At 36.7% G+C, this 17,828-nt stretch overlaps 1 protein-coding gene across 12 annotated transcripts in view; it reads right to left on the bottom strand.

The window, feature by feature from the left end:
- The window catches only part of LOC136851956 (uncharacterized protein CG43867), a 1,078,149-nt gene that overhangs the window by 53,379 nt on the left and 1,006,942 nt on the right, over positions 1-17,828 (bottom strand). For 7 of the 12 annotated variants that reach the window (XM_067126317.1, XM_067126321.1, XM_067126323.1 and 4 more), the window contains 3 exons: positions 13,294-13,377; positions 5,173-5,295; positions 2,359-2,394 (listed from right to left, as the gene is read on the bottom strand). In XM_067126317.1, coding sequence (XP_066982418.1) covers positions 2,359-2,394; positions 5,173-5,295; positions 13,294-13,377 — 243 coding nt within the window. The remainder of the gene's footprint in view (positions 1-2,358; positions 2,395-5,172; positions 5,296-13,293; positions 13,378-17,828) is intronic. The other 5 variants (XM_067126320.1, XM_067126322.1, XM_067126326.1 and 2 more) reach the window with 2 other exon arrangements.

The following is a 17,828-nucleotide window of genomic DNA, read 5'->3' as shown; positions in this document are numbered from 1 at the left end:
TCAACCAGGGGGAAATTCCCCCCTATGGATGAATTTCAGAGTTTCAGGGGGGGAACTGTGACTACAGATTGGCAGGCTCAAACTGGCTCAGGGACCACACAAAACGCAGTGGGCACCTGTCTGGACTACTGAGAGGTCATCTTGGGCTCTCTCTCTGCTAGCTTGTGCGTTTAGGTTAGTATTTTTTTGTTTCGCGCTCACAATTTTGGAAAGGGGGGGGGGCGAGGGGAGGAGGAATGACATTCTGACATATGGTGAAAAGGTGCATGGGCCAAAAAAGGTTAAGAACTACTGGTCTAAGTAATTTCCCCTAAACTCACAATGTTTAGATTTTCTCATTTGGACCAGCAGTTCTTCCAATGATCTGTTTCACAAGGCATCACTCAGACAAATCGCAATAATCACAGGTCAATCTCTCTTACCCTCTAGTCCACTCTCAGCTACATCTAAAGGTAATGTTCACTTTTCTCAATTTCACATTTCTTACCAGGCAAGAGTTTGATGTAAATCTGTAACACCCTTTTATACTTAGATTCTAAAGTTTCAGTGACACTGCATTTTTTGACTCTTGTATACCAGTATACCTGGTGTTCCACAGGGTAGTGATCTGGGACCTCAAGTGATTTTTACTTGAAGCGATGCTAATATTGGACTTCAAAATGAGATGGTATGTTTGGTATATAGCTTCTTGATGTAAAATTTTTATTGTTATCATGTTCATCTGTAATTCACAATAATTTTATTTTCTCTCTAAAGTGATTTTTTTGTATGGAAAATCTATTCCAAGGAAATCATGTTATAATAATAATAATAATAATAATAATAATAATAATAATAATAATAATAATAATAATAATAATAATAATAATAATAATCAGGTTCTCGAAAGCTTTCCTTGTATATACATCTTTAAGAAAAGATTTAAACTTACTTCAAATAATAATAATAATAATAATAATAATAATAATAATAATATGTAAATTAACAAATGCAAAAGAGATTCAATTTTCTTAGTATATGAGAGAATTATATTTGTTAACACACAACCAACTTCTTTCACTTGGGCTCAACTTTGCCGACTTGGGCTCTGTTTTCCTACTTCAGTTTCTTGTGTAAGGAAAGGGAAGGAAACTATGACAGGATGGAATGCGAGATAAAAAATCCAAAAAATAGTTTCCCGCTAAAATGTCTTCCATGTTTTCTGAAACAAAGGGGTTCTAGCAGCAGTTTGGTGGCTCTTGCTAACCACGTGCCCCCAAAATAAATAATACTCCTGGAATTGGCATGTCACCACAAGAATGAGATGGACATCATACTTCTTAAGACTCTTCTTCTCCTTTCTCTGCATCTTTACCCACTTCTATGTGGGGGTCGATGTTTCTGACAGCTTTCCTCCTCCACCTGGCTCGGTCAAACACATCGTCCTCTGACAACTGTCTGTCTGTCTCTCAGGTCTTCTCTAACTACATCCATCCACCTTCCCTTCTTCCGTCTTCCTCTTGCTCTCCCACCAGGCACCATACTTCTTAAGACTATTGAATGATTATTGTTTACGACTACTGAATGATTATTGTGCGTTTCAGTGACAGAAAGGGAACAACATTCTTTTTATCTGATCTCCTTCGCAGCCTAGAGCTCAAAGTGTATGTACACGTTATGGGGAAAACTGCAAAATGTCCAAAAAACACACACCAACTACAGCACAGTATCTACAGATGTTTACTCACAGGAACACATCACAGGGCAGTAAAAAAAAATGCACTTGGGCTATGCAATGGGGCACTGAAACTGAACTTCACATCTGCAAGAAGCCAAGGCGCTAGTAGTAATAAGAAAAATACGACATAAGCTGGTGTTAGGTGCTAGGTGAAATAGACTACGCGATGGATTCTAAGTCTTTTCTAAAGCTTCACAAAGGGGCCTGTGTGAAAACTGAGAGGAAAGGGAAATTCCTGCACTGATGTGTTATGCAATCAAAGAGACTTGTGTAACCAGAAATGACTTAGAATTTGTAAATGCATGTCAAAAGCATGAGTGTTCTCCCTGTGACCAAAGTTTCTTCTCCAACAGGGTGTCAAAAACAACAAAAAAATGAAAAAAAAACCTAGGATGGCCTTCATTCAAAGCCCATGTTACACTTAAAACCTACAAGCAGTGGAGTGTCAATTTGACCATAGGTCAGCTCACTTACACCTTAAAAAAAAAAGCTTTTAAAAAAACATATAAAAAAACTATCAAGTGCAACTTGGCGTTAATTGGTTTCTTTTGAATTTTAGATAACACATACTGAGAAAAAAAAAAGCAGCTTCACTCAAGCAGCTGGAAGCAAAGAACCACACAGACATCATCACTCCATACCTTAGGCAGACTTAGGGATCTCCTTTTCCATAACCGCTGGAAAGGAGAGGCAGAAATCTGGGGTGAAGGCATATGTACATAAAATGGGGGACCTTAAAACCAACCTTAAGAATAAGGGCTAACTCTCTCAACTGAGTCCATTCAACTTGGAACCGAGATCTCTACAGATTACTGGCAGTTTAAGGGACTGTTGCTCCAATATTGGCTTGGGTTACGAAAATGCATGTAACTAACTGAAAATCTTATCGAAAGACACTATTTCCACCTAGATTTTTCCTCCAGATGTTGTTGACACACTCCTTAGCTATTAAATGAGACTTAGTTTAGCTCTTTATCTCTAATAGTTTTAAAGCAGTAGCCGTTTTTACGGATGCATACTAAAATACCTTTTTTTTTTTTTTTTTTTTAATTGCAGATTTTGCCTTCAGCAGTTAGGAGTAGAATCTAGGCGGAAATAGTCTTTCAATAAAATTTTTCAGTTATTTAAATGCGTTTTTGTAATCCAAATCAAAATTTGAGCAACAGTCCCCTTAAACAATGAGTGTTACAAGCACTGGTCAAGCCAGTTCTAGGAGAATAACGATTGACTGACGTGCATCTTTTGATAACACATGTATTGCGTATCACATACATGGATATGATTTTTATTTTGATTGGACCTATTTATACCAAGTGCAATTCTTCAACTGGACTCTACTGACTACAACTTCATTTCTTATGCTTCAAATTTCACAAGCAACTCAAAGTTAATGTTACTTTACATTATTTCAAACGGGCTTCCAGAAAGATCATTCACAAACCTGGCATGTTTTTTCACTTGGACACATTTTAGAAAAGACTGAAGTATAGACAAAGTTGTTAGTAAATCCAACATAATTGTTCGCATTTAATATTCCTTAGATTTCAAAACATAAGTAGAATGAACTGACACTGCACTTAGTTCTATACATAATATATATAATGTTGAACACACAGTTCATATACTGCATTCAATTACGAGCTGAACTATTCAAAGCCTTAAGTACTCACTCACACGCAAATTCATACTGACTAAAATGTGCAAGACCTCGTTCACATAGAGGTGGATCGATTTAAACATTATAAGCTTCTCATTGGCAGATGCTACATCTACTTTTCTCTATATTCACAGCGGCGTCAATAACCTAGACGTTGTCACGCCAACCTTAAATCAATCAATCAATATTCACAGGAAACGCAACAGACAAACACACGGAGCGAAAGTCCATTTTTTCACTCTTCACTCTTGCGGCGTCGTAGCAGAAGTAGTACTCGCTTTACTTTACCGTCAAATTCTAAAACTCACGCGCATCCACGCTGACATTATGTAGGCCTACACTTACTGCAACGCCATCTGTTCCCGCATACTCTAATTACTCACGAAAAGGCTCCGGGCAACATGCGCTGGCGTTTGTAATGTTTCTGTGTGAAGCGGGTTGGAATTTGCACGTCGTCCAGATCTCATGCAATCGAGATACCTCTAAGAAATCTACTGGAAACTCGTATGCCATTCAAATCTCGCAATTTGCACACACACACGAGTCTGCTCTTCAAGTATCGTAAATCACGATATTCCAATGCAAAGAAAGTCGTCTAATCTACTTTTAAGAATAATGCTCATCAAAGGTAATCCGTATGCACTCACTTAAACTGTAACTAAGCTAGAATCAACAAACAAACAAACATTTCACTGATACTATATACTCGTCTTCACCTAAAGTGAAGGCGTGTGGGTGGGCGTTCCTTCAATGCTGAAAATTCCTACGAATGTAAATCTGGATTCTGGGATGAAAATCACCCGGTTAACACTTGTGTCATGCAATTATAACGGGATATGTAAAGGATATGTAAAGTTACGACATAGGAATGGTTTCGAAAATTGACGAAAATGTGTTTTTAAAATTCTGCAGGGGTCAAAAATTTTGGCTGAAGAGAGGGACAAATATTAGTTTGACAACAAAGAACACCATGGAAAAAGATCTGTAAAGTCAGGAAAAAACTAGGAAAAGAAAAAAAAAAAATACTGGTTACTGGAATTTAATCTACAAGGGAAAAAACTGAGAATAAAAACAGTTTCACGAAGGATTTCAAGTGGAAAATAAAGATTAGTAACCAGGGTTACAAAAATTAAGTAATTAAAAAAATGAAAGAATTCATCTTTCTACAGAGAAAGGGAGAAAGGGGTCGAAACAATAAAATACGACAATATTAATAGTAAAAAGGAATCCCAACAGGACACAAGATCAAATTTCTCTTTTCACGGAGGAAGGAGAAAGGGTGGGTGGACGAAACAATAAAATAAAAGAAAATAATAATAAATAAAAAAGATACAAGGTTGAATTCATCTTTCCACAGAGAAAAGAGAAAATGGTGGGGTGGGAGAGACGAAAACAATAAAAAAAAAAATAATAATAATGATAAAAGGAATTAAAAAGGACACAAGATCGAATTCATGTTTCCACAGAGAAAGGGAGAAATGGGAGGGAACGAAAAAAAAAATAATAATAATAATGAAAAAAGGAATCAGAAAAGACACAAGATTAAATTCATCTCTCCACAGAGAAAGGGAGAAACGGGAGGGGGAACGACAAAACAAAAGAAAATAATAATATTAATAAAAAAAAAAAAGGAAACACAACAAGACACAAGAACTCATCTTTCCACAGAGAAACGACACAAGGGCAGTGGGCGAGGGAAAGAACAAAAAAACAAAAAAAAACCAGTAACAATAACAATAAAGAAGGAACCACAACAAGACACACGAAGCAAGTGGCCTCGGAAGAAGGGCCATTTTACCTCCGTATCTCGATCCTTTTCGGGATGCATAGACGACAGGTGCGCAAGGCGTCCTCTCAACAGTTCGAGCTGAACGTTGCACTTGGCGTTCTGCTCTCGCAGGTGGGCGTTCTGGTCCTCCAGCTGTTGGAAGTACGACTGGGCGTTAGCAAAAAAAAGAAGGGAAAGGTGGGCGGGGCGGGGCGGGGCGGGGCGGGGCAGTGTTCTGTCGTCTCTACAAAAAGTGAAAACAAAAGTCAAAAGTGAAAGTCCAAAAAGTGAAAGTTTGGTTTATGATTCTGTATGCCTGTTTCCCCGTTCTGGTTGGAAGGTTAGTTTTGGCTACTGGCATGAAGAAAAGTGAAAGTCAAAAGTGAAAGTTTGATTCTGATTATTTATACCTGTTTCTCCCGTTCTTTTTAGCAGGTTTCATGAAGTCTCTACAAAAATGTGAGAGTCAAAAGTGAAAGTCAAAATCGAAAGTCAAAAAGTGAAAGTCAAAAGTGAAAGCTTGACTTACAATTGTATTGTGATTGCTGGAAGCCTTGGTATCAATCAGATATGTTTAACTTTTATAAAAAGGTTAAATATGAATGAAAATATGTTATTCCAAAGCGTTATTTCAATACAAAACCAGGTCTGGTGTGTGTGTGTGTGTATGGTCCTCTTTATAAAAGAAAATAAAATTTAGATTAACGTATAAATTTAATCTGCACGTTTCTTCCTTAACTATAAGACAAGAGAATATTGAAGAACTGATGGAGTTTTTGAAACACATTTTGCAAAATTCTGAAAATAACTGACAAAAAGCTTATGAGTCGGCTAACAATTACGCCCAGATGATGACGTCTCTACTTTGCTAAAAGAAACAATTAAGTATTCGAGTGCATCTTCTATTTACAGTAATGAGATACCGTGACTATAATACGGAAGGTTTGGAAACCAATATAAAAAATCAGTCACGAAAATATTCTCACGTATTGTATAATTAGGAATAGTAAGTTTGAGAAAATGTTGCTAAGAAAAAAAAAGAAAAAACGAGAAACTATGGCTGAGATTGGTAAATTTACTTAAAGACAAATCTTCTACAGTTTACATGGCAATCAAGGCAAAAGAAATCTGTGCAATTTAGAACAGGAAATATGTAACTTTTGAACGATTCATCCGAGACCATTTCAAACCGTTTGACTGTATGGAAGCGCTCTTTACAACTCCTTGTACTGCAGTCGTGATCAGTGTAAGGTTAGGGGACGATTCCAAGAATTCCAGGAATTCTAATTAATATTGGGAGGCGTTCAGCATTAGATGGGCTTCTCGCCAAAAAAAAAAAATGAGTAATAAGCCATCAAAGTTTTGGAAATTCAACCTGCTCTAATTTCTTTATTTTTCAAGATGCAAAGTTGAATTTTGTATGAGATAAAGTATTTGCGATCAGGAATAGAATAGCGTGCATAAAAAAATTAAAGTTCAACCCCACCCCATTTTTGGGGAAAAGGGGGATTTTTTTAAAACTGATTAGGCGAAAAACGCCATTTTCAAAAGTTGAGGCGAGAGGCCATTCTAATGCTGAACGCCTGATTATATTCTTGCAGGGGAAATAAAGACAGTGGCACTATAACTCGAAGAACTTGGGACACAATGAAGCTTAGAGGAACAGCTTGGGAACAGTTTAACGAAGCTTCGGGGCACAAAAGCATACTACAGTAAGGCTAACACCCCTTACAAAAATATCTTTTTAAATAATTGTAAAAAAGAGTAGAGCGTGTTCTTCGGTTTAAGCAGTTAGAAAAAACAAGAACCTATGTATGCAAACCTGTCGTGAATTCCGATAGACACCCTGAGGTGGTTACTTCCCAGCTAGTTAGGTAATATACTACAACTGTATATATATATATATATATATATATATATATATATATATATATATATATATATATATATATATATATATATATATATATATATATATATATATATATATATATATATACATACCGTATATAACCGTTGGGGGAAAAATCAGTTCATAATACACAACACAACATTTTCAAGCATTCAGTACGAATGCTAAACTTGGAAATCCCAACAATTCTATACCAGTCCTACCATTCACAAATTCCCGGCTCGCAATATTCTCGTTTCCGGTTCCTACAGTTCACTGCCATGCAATAGCAATTATAGCACCGTCGCCAGTTTTGGTATATGAAGGCATTCCAATATTCTTATCACATGCCTTTAAGTGCAAATTTAATGGGAACAGATTTACTTACCTTCACTGCATAATAATTATAAATCGTACGACTGAGTGGATGATTTTGGCAATTCCATAATTCTTATTCTGATCATAAGAAAAGTGTGTAAAAATACGTGAACATAAAACGAATCTATCACGTATATTAAAGCCCGCAATTTTAAGCATTCAGTATGGATACAATGTTCACATATTTCTAGATTTAACAAAATCTAATCTTATAAGAATGATTTATCCTGCAACTGGAATTCAGTAAAAGCATTACTTGATAGATCAGAAAAGTATCATTGCATTACCTTAATGGGACTGATTGACTGCAGGTTATCTGGTGTTACAAACTCTGCCACATGCCTTGATTACCTATTAAAGGACTCACCTTGTATCTTCTTACCATCACCTGGTTGTCTTAACCAGTTCGTTTAACGAAAATGTATAATTCTTCCTTTATCAAAAGACGTGACATTATCATTCTTCCTTTATCAAAAGACGTGACATTATCATTCTTCTTTTATCAAAAGAGGTGAAAATATTATTCTTCCTTTATCAAAAGACGTGACATTATCCTTCTTTTTATCAAAAGGCGTGAAATGATCATCCTTCCTTTAGCAAAAGACGTGACATTATCATTCTTCCTTTATCAAAAGGCGTGAAATTATCATTTTTCCTTTAGCAAAAGAGGTGAAATTATCATTCTTCCTTTAGCAAAAGAGGTGAAATTATCGTTCTTCCTTTATCAAGAGACGTGAAATTATCATTCTTCCTTTAGCAAAAGACGTGAAATTATCATTCTTCCTTTATCAAAAGACGTGACATTATCATTCTTCCTTTACCAAAAGACGTGAAATTATCATTCTTCCTTTATCAAAAGAGGTGAAACAATCATTCTTCCTTTATCAAAAGACGTGAAATTATTATTCTTCCTTTATCAACAGACGTGACATTATCATTCTTCCTTTATCAAAAGACGTGAAATTATCACTCTTCCTTTACCAAAAGACGTGAGTTACTTAGTACATAAATATGGCATTTATGAACTCTTTTTATGATATTTTCACGATCTCCGATTTGCACGTAGCTCATTTTACCTAAAGACAATCTAATTATACAGATTCTCATATGGGTCTTCCAGCTAAGTGCGAAAAGGGCATCAAGTTGGACCCTAATTAAGCATAATCAATATAATCCTCTCCACCGCACAAGTCATATCAATGAAAGCAAGGAGGTTATTGGTTGACAGAATTAATTATTAATTGAGTCTCTCCAAGGAGCTTTGATGCTCGAATCAGACCGGACGGACAGAGGCCACTTTCCCCGCCGAAAGTGAAAGCATTCGAAACTTTCCTTTCTTAGAAAGGAAGAGAATCAACATAATGAGTAGGACGACCTGGAACGATCTGGAACGACCTCGAAAGACCTGGAAGCGACTGGGTTAGGTTTCCGAGTTGAATGGACAACGCCGGGAAGGGGAAAAGGGGGAGGGAATAAGTGTATGGAAATCAGGTAGGGGAAGATACGAAGGGAGAGAAGCAAAGGGCGCCGAGGATTAGCTTTCAGAATGAAAGGATGGAGACGAGTGAATGAGGAGTGAAAGGCGGAGAAGGGGAGACTAGAAAAGTGGTGGAGGCGTGGGAGGAGGTGGAGGGGGAATAGGAGGAGAAGGTGGAGGAATGGGAGAAAATGGGGAGGAGGAGGAGGAGGAGGAGGAGGAGGAGGAGGAGGAGGAGGAGGAGGTGGAGGAATGGGAGAAAATGGGGAGGCTAAAGGGGAGGAGGAGGAATAAGAAGAGGAATAGGAGGAAGCGTAGGGGCAGTAGGAGTAGAAGGAAGAATCGGAGGAGGAGGAAAACGAGAAGCTAGAGGAACAGGAGGATGAGGAATAAGAGGAGGATCTGGAGGAATAGTAGGGACAGGAAGAATCGAAGGAGACGGAATACGAGGAAGAGCCGGAGGAAGTGGAGGAATAGTAGAAGTAGAAGGAGGAGGAATCGGAGGGGAATACGAGGAGGAACTGGAGGAATAGGAGGAGGAGGAGGAGGTGAAGGACTAGCAGAAGGAAGGAGGGAGGGGGAGGGGGGGAGTGCCCCCACAGCACCACAAATGAAGTGGAAGACGAGTTATTTTCCACGTCATTGCCAGCCAATACCGCCACAAGAATGACTAAAAATAAGTGGAATATCAGCCTTTTCTTCTTCTTCTTCCCCCTTTCTATTTCTTTATCCGTACCATAAGGTCTTTCTTTTTTTTTTTCCTACGGAATTACTTCAGATTCTTGATACATGCTTCCGAATGTGGTAGCTGATAGTTTCGCTTTACAGTATACGGCTAAGCGTAGTAATATATATATATATATATATATATATATATATATATATATATATATATATATATATATATATATATATATATATATATACATATATATATATATATCACCAAAATAACTGATATCTACAAATCGGTCATCGGTGGCTAAAATACCTTAAAATCTGATATAATTTGTAACTAAAATAGTAAATATTTCATAAAAAAATTACATCCTATCAAATTATTGATAAAAAGATTGAGAGCACTGCCAGAATAAAAAACAAAATAACAGCTGTAATACACACATAATTAATCTGTATTTGCGTGAATACAATGTAGTAATTAACGACACCGTGGCAACTTCAGATTACAGTATTCAAATAATTCAACGAAGTTCATCCCACAGTTCTAGTTATTTGGAGAGATTTTCATGAGGTTCAAGTGAATTCCTACCCTAAAACAAGTCCCATTCTATTGTTACAATTCAATCACATTTTTCATCTATTCACATATTTCTCCATTATTATTTCTTTTTTTTTTTCTTTCTACCAACTAATCTACTCTTTCTGTATTTCCTGTCATCTTCTGTAACTTCTTTCAAATGAACACCACAACCGTTGAAATCTTGAATTTCAAGTCAATGGGCCCTGTGGTGGGCTTGTTCCATATGAATAGTGTGATCTTTTGAATAATAATAATAATAATAATAATAATAATAATAATAATAATAATAAATTGTAACAATGATAAATTTTACAATTTATTTATATAAATCTGGATTGTTATTATACAACAGTTTTTCACGACACTGTGAATTTACTAGTAATAATAATAATAATAATAATAATAATAATAATAATAATAATAATAATAATAATAATAATAAACGTTTATCAAGTTTTACAATCGTCTGTCTTATTCAAGGACATGCCTTATCATTCCCATCAAAATCGTCCATACTTCCAGTGGTACCTTCATCATGAACAACAATATTAACAACAATCACAACCACAACAATAGCTACAACAGCTACACGATAAGTTCAGCAAAAAGATGGAACCTAGGCAGGAGGTTGTGTTGGCTGAACCATCTGGCGATTCTTCCTCCCTTCCAGCCACCAGCTGGTCGGTTTCTGGAAGGCAGGAGACCACCATTATCGAAAAACTGAATTCGTCCTTTAATTTCTCCCCTTTTTTATATCATCATCATCATCTTCTTCTTCTTCTTCTTCTTCCTGCTGTTGCTATGTGTCCAGTTCTATTTACTGGGATTTACAGTGGGATTTACGGTCGGATTTAAATCCCACATTAAAGTATGAATCCTGAGAGAGTCTATAGGGATTACTTTCCGAAATTTTCATGCTTGATTTCTCCCTTCTTCTTCTTCTTCTTCTTCTTCTTCTTCTTCTTCTTCTTCCTGCTGTTGCAAGGTATTCGGTTTTATTCGCTTGGATTTAAATAGGATTTTACAGTGGGATTTAAATCCTGCAATAAAGTATGAATCCTGAGAGATTTGATCAGGATTAATTTCGAAATGTTACTGCATTTTTTCTTTCACGTGAAAATGACAATTGCAAAATGCAGTTGCAAAAGGACTGCAGTAGTTTCCTGCAATTTACTGGCAAGGGACTTCAGAAGTTCAGGCGATGATGCAACGCATCACTTCCCTAATACAATTCTTATATTTTAATAATTTGCTTATGTTTTTTATCTGTTTTTTTTTTCATTTGTTAATTTATTTTTTGCTTTTTTAATGGTAATATCTTCTTTCTATATTTCTCATCACCTTCTGTTACTTCTTCCTAATTAACACCATAATATTCTTCGGAAGCTTGAATTTCAAGTCAATAGTCCCTGTGGTAGGTTTGTACCATATGAATAGGGTTCATCTTCTGAATAATAATAATAATAATAATAATAATAATAATAATAATAATAATAATAATAATAATAATAATAATAATAATAATAATAATAAATGATCTGAAAAGCTCAAGTGCTGCTTAAAAAAAGTATCCCTAAACACTTTCAATACTAAGTGAAATATTTTGCAATAAAGTGAACTCTGAGTGCATTTTACGCAGGATTAAGTATATTTATTTGAGTATAATACGCCTGGTCTTTGCGTTTAAGTTATTCTCTTTTTTTCCCATCTACATCTTTCATGAATTCCCTTCACTTAGCCTCCAACTTCTACGAGGTCACCTGTGAGGGACGCTTTCAAACTTATTTTTCTTCTCGTGCCATTTCCCAATAGGTTGTCCACGCAAGCGTTTTGATTTACGTAATAACTTTATTAGACTCCTTTATTCTATTTCCTTGCGTATTTCCTCCTTAATAGGATGTCCAGTCCAAAAGCTTTTGGAATGTCTGACAAAGAACTCAAGGAGATTTCTCGGTAAAAAGGAAATCCTTAATCCCCTTTTCAGATGGATGCTTGAAGTTAGGTTGTCAGTGAGGTGGAACTTGTACATTTAGGATTTCTTCATGTTTATTGTTTTCGTCATTTCAGAATGATTCTCAACCTAATGTCGGACTATACTTGAGTGATACCAAATATTAGTCGTATTGTTCAAGTTTCTGCTGAACACAAATAAATGAGAAAACCCCGTTTTATAACTCTCTTCTGTAGTGGTTTTAGACCTTGATTTAAACCATTTGGAATAAATGGTATAATATTCAAACAATTATTGCCATTGGGGAATATTCGTTTTTTATTGATGCAAATATTACGGAAGCCTACGCTCTCTTAGTGAAGAACTGACACTATTTATGAATTCGTTGATTTGAAAAAACCCAAGGAGAGATTATCTAGCGAACATCAAACACCCTGACTTTGATGTAGCTCTCTAAAGATTAAAACTAAAAGGTCCTAAAATATATAAATAAGTAAATAAATAAATAAATAAATAAATACATAAACAAAAAATTAAATAATTATTTAAATAAAATAATAAATTTCATAAAAAAATTGAGCAATAAAAAACCTGCCCTTCTCGGACCAAGTTAAACAAACATGAAAACTTAGAACTGACTCTAAACGATGAAGAATGGCAACGGAAAACTTAAGGTCGCCGGTTTGTTTCTAAAACCATTGGCGATGTCCAAAAAGAATAAAGCCCCATCGATCAATTATGACTGAGAAAGCTGCTGGAAAACAAATTTCCTAAAAATCGAAGAGTATAGACCCACGCCTATTTGCATAAGCTATGGGCATTCTTACAACTCAGTTACCACGAAGTTTTACAAGGTGTAGGTCTGACTAAAAACTGGCTATTCATGTAAGCTAAGCTAAAAGCATTCGTAATAGCCAGTAGCCCTGTGTTCCACGAAGTGTGGTTATAGGTGAAGCTGGCTATTTCACGAACGGTAAAATCATTTGCATGACAAAAAAATTCTAATTCCATTCAACAAATGTTCGATAGTAATGCTAAACTGATTGCAAGATGTAATCTTCAATTTCAATAAGAAATAAGATTATATTACCCAATTCAACTCAAACTCCTTCAACAGAGAACCTGAAAATGGACTTCAAGAAGTGAAATTCAACTGATCTAAGAGCTAACATAACCCAGATAAGGTCACTGACCTCTTTGAGCTTATTGGTGACCCACTCCTTGATTTTGGCAGCCTTGGCCTCAACTTTCTTGGCATCCTGCAGTCGGAGTTGTCTCTGGAAAGAAAAAAGAAAAGGAAATCATGAATGCCCTTTTATAGATTATGTAAGAAGTGAAATGAACGTTTGTACACTGATGGTGAAGGAATAGAATTTGGAAAATGGAATTTAGGCTACAGACCGAGCGCTGGGACCTATGACGTCATTCAGCGCTGAGACGGAAATGGAGAGTAGAAAAGTTTGGGAGGTGTAACAGGAGGAAAACCTCGCAGTTGCACCATGAAAGAAGTGTTAGGAGAGGATGGATAGCAATGTGGAAGAAAGAGGATATGAAGGAGGTACAGTAAAAGGAATGACAGGGGTTGCAACTAGGGGCCAAAGAAGGGACGCAGCAAAGAACCTAAGTAATGCCTACACTGTACCGCGTGAGGTGCACTGACGGCACCAACCTCGCTACAGGGTTGATGGTGAAAGATCAAGGAAATGTGACAGCAATACGTTACTTAAAATACGAAGACTCTCTAATACGTCTGCATATGCTCCTGCAAACTTTCGATTTCCTGTAAATTGTAGTTTAACTTATGCAGTGCAAATACGCAGTTTACATAGTAACTAAGCCCTGAAGCAGTACTGTACTGAAGTGGCTATGGACAAATACCAATCTGACAGTACTGTTGTGGCAACAGTGCTTTCAGGGACCCTAAGTTTGAGAAAGCCAGCAGGGCGTTAAGTTTACATAGTAATGCCATTAACATGATTTCTCTGTGCTGAGTTACTGTATTTGAGATTACTGTTAATGCTGTTAACCTGGGTTTCTCTGTGCTGAGATACTATAAAAAAAAAAATATACCAGGCAGCCTGATAGAGCACGTCTGGTGACTACATCAGTACAATAAGCGTTCACTGTAAAACTGAAAGCTGACCGATTTCCGTATAAGTTACAATGAAAAATATGCGTTTTCCCAGTTTACACGAAAAATAGTCTTTTAAATTTCGTTGTGATATGCCTGCTTCCAAATTAAAAGGTCATTCACACATTGGTTCCTGAGGTATTTTGAAAAGGTTGTATGAAACTATCAGCTTAATTTACTTTAAACCGCTTCTTGAAAAAATTATCAGTGCTCATATTTCTTCTCAGACGTCATCAGCAGGCAAGCAATTATAAGAGATGGATATCGTTCATTTTGAAGTACGCAATTATTTTATTATATGAATTATCATGGTTAATACTTTTTCTCAAACGTTCTCCTCAGGACAGATAGGCAATTATAACAGACTGCTACTGTCTGTTCATTTAGTAAGACACAATTAATTATTCCTTCACTATGGAAAACCGTATCCCCTAAAGGCTATTCAGTTTCTTGGGCCATTCTAATCCAATAATCCTCTAGAGTCCGTTTTTGATCCCAGACAATATATGCAAATGACCCTTAAGAGCCTCCTCCAGATTTTCACCCTCCCAGTATTTGTTGCCTTATAGTACTACCTTACAGTACTACGTCTTAAACCGATATCCCATTAAGTCTAGTTAACACTTTCATTCATGTACTTTAGTAGAACTGAAAGTAAGTAATGTGTTCAGTCTTTAAATAAATCGTTAGTAGCTTCCATTCATTAGATACTCGAAGTTCGAGGCTATGGCAACTGTGGCTCTTTCAGTTCTCAAGATCTACGAACAGAACAGAGCATAGAAAATCTACGTCAAAGACCAAGCGCTGGGACCTATGACGTCATTCAGCGCTGAAAGAGAAATTGACAGTAAAAAGGGTTGAAAGGTGTAACAGGAGGAAAACCTCAAAGCAGTTGCTCTATTAATCAATTGTCAGTTGAGGGTGGAAAGGAAGATGGAAGGAAGGAAATGTGAACGGAGGTACAGTGAGAGGAATGAAAGGGGGTTGCAGCTAGGGGCTAAAGGAAGGCTGTAAAGAACCTTAGGTACCGCCTGCAGTTCATCGCTCCTACGGAACTCAATACCTAAGGATCACAGAAATAACTTATTCAAGGTATGGGTATCCTTTCGTTCTGCATACTAACTTATACATTTATTTCAAGAAAGCTTTCTGTTTTCCCCTCCCAAATGGTATGTGGAGGAATAAATATGATAAACCAGGACGTTGGCAAAATGGAGGTGACTGGCATATGAAGGTAATTGGGAGAAAACGTTATGCAAAAATGAGACGAGGAAGACATAGATTTTAAGAAGAACCAAGGAAACATAAGAATGTTGAAGGACACTACAGTTGGAAAGCACAAAAGGACTGTTGGGTTAATTGACCTTTATGGAAATGAAGAATAGCTGTTGAACTGAAATGAAAGGAACCTACGTGAAAGTTCTTAAAATGAACCGTCCATGTTGTCTAAGTAGAGAAAGGAGAGTTGAAAGGGAGAGAAAGCAAATGAGAATTATATTTTTAAATAATTGGCCAAAAAAATTAGACAAAATATTCTGAGCGGTATGTTAAAAAAAAAAAATAAATAACACGACAAGATAAGTAGTGAAAAAGGGTAGCAATATCAGAAGCGCTGGGTTGGTACGATGGCAGAAGTGTTGGAAAACAAGAGTTAATAGCAAAGAAAGACAGATGTAAAGCCCAGACTCATGCAATCCTTCTGAAAGCACAGATGACCTGATCAGAATTAAAGTCATTCTGATTTAGGCAGCAGGTTCCAAAATCGGAATTTCTGAACCATCGAAGACTCCTGAAGAGGTGAGGAGGAGGGAGGATTCTTTTGAGAGAGAGAGAGAGAGAGAGAGAGAGAGAGAGAGAGAGAGAGAGAGAGAGAGAGAGAGAGAGAGAGAGTCCAGAATTCAATAGATTCGGGAATTAAATTAAGAAAGAAGAAGAAGAAGAAGAAGAAGAAGAAGAAGAAGAAGAAGAAGAAGAAGAAGACGAAAAGGAGAGACAGGGAAAGGAATTGGGGTTATCGAAGCGCAAATGTGGTCTTTCTAAAGAATCAAAAAGAGCCGAGGATTTGAATATTCCCATCTGGTCTCCGGAAGGTTACGGTGACGGGAATGGGAGGTAATTATGTGAAAATGGGAAAGGTGGGAACAGAAGGAGGACGTGGCGGCGGGACAGAATGGTCCTGAAGATGGGATGAGAGAGAGAGAGAGAGAGAGAGAGAGAGAGAGAGAGAGAGAGAGAGCGAGAGAGAGAGAAGGTGGAAGTAAGCAGATATTTAATGATTATGAAATTCACTGGAAAATCTAATAACTACGAGAAATATTTCTTTATAAGCAGATCGTAACTGACGATTACAAAAATAGAGTTATATACAAATAAATTCAAAGAATAGATATGATAAAATTATAAGAAAGTTCCTCAAGACAGGAATTACAGAGATAAAACAGTGAAAGGCAAATGTATACTACCAATGTCAGAGAAAATATGTATAGTGTCACTATTTGACGCAAAAGGCTAAAAGACTGAGTAAGTGTGACGTCTGCCACAAACAACAGCACTTGTATTCCTTCAATTATGACTCTAGGAAGCTTCCAGCCACTTCTCTTTAAATGAAATTCAATTATACTACGAAATTTCACTAAAGAAATCAGAGTTCAGTGTCTGAGTTCCAATGACAAAGGAAGAATAATGATAAGTTGAATCCTGGTACTTGAGGTAATGAGGCGATGATCCCCCAAAAATGTGACTTTTCGGACCGTGGCACTCCATTATTATAACATTCCAGCCTATGACCCTCAATAAATATGACCTTCCAGACCTATGGGATTCAATTATCACATTCCAGACTATCACGCTCGATAAATATGACCTCCCAGACTATGACACTCAATTCATAAGACCTTCCAGGCTACGATCCTCGATAAATATGGCCTTCCACTCTATGCCCTTAAATTCATAAGACCTTCCAGACCCTGATCTTAAATAATAATGACCTTCCAGACTTTGATTATCGATAATTATGACCTTCCAGACTAGGAACCTCAATAATTATGACCTTCCAGACTATGACCCTCGATAATTATGACATTCCAGACTAGGACCCTCATTACATAAGACCTTCCAGACTATTACCCTCAATAAACATGAAGTTCCAGACTAAATATGACTTTCCAGACTACGACCCTTAATAAATACGACCTTCCAGTCTATAACCCTCAATAAATATAACCTTCCATACTATAACCCTCAATAAATACGACCTTCCAGACTATAACCCTCAATAAATATGACCTTCCAGACTATGACCTTCAATAAATACAACCTTCCAGGCTATGGGTCCCTCAGTAAATATAACCTTCCAGACTATGAACCTCAATAAATATTACCTTCCAGACTATGAACCTCAACAAATATGGCCTTCCAGACCATGAGCCTCAATTAACAAGACCTTCCCGGCTATGATCCTCAATAAATATGACCTTCCAGATTAGTTATGACTTTCCAAATTATGACCCTCAATAAACTTGACGTTCTGGACTACGGCCCTCAATAATAGGCTTCCAGATTATGATCCTCAACAAATATGACCTTTCGGACTAAATA

The sequence above is a fragment of the Macrobrachium rosenbergii genome, chromosome 24 (assembly GCF_040412425.1).
Source record: "Macrobrachium rosenbergii isolate ZJJX-2024 chromosome 24, ASM4041242v1, whole genome shotgun sequence".
NCBI classification, from domain to species: Eukaryota; Metazoa; Arthropoda; class Malacostraca; order Decapoda; family Palaemonidae; genus Macrobrachium; species Macrobrachium rosenbergii.
Note: the sequence above shows the minus strand (reverse complement) of the source record. Positions and strands in the feature narration are given on the sequence as shown.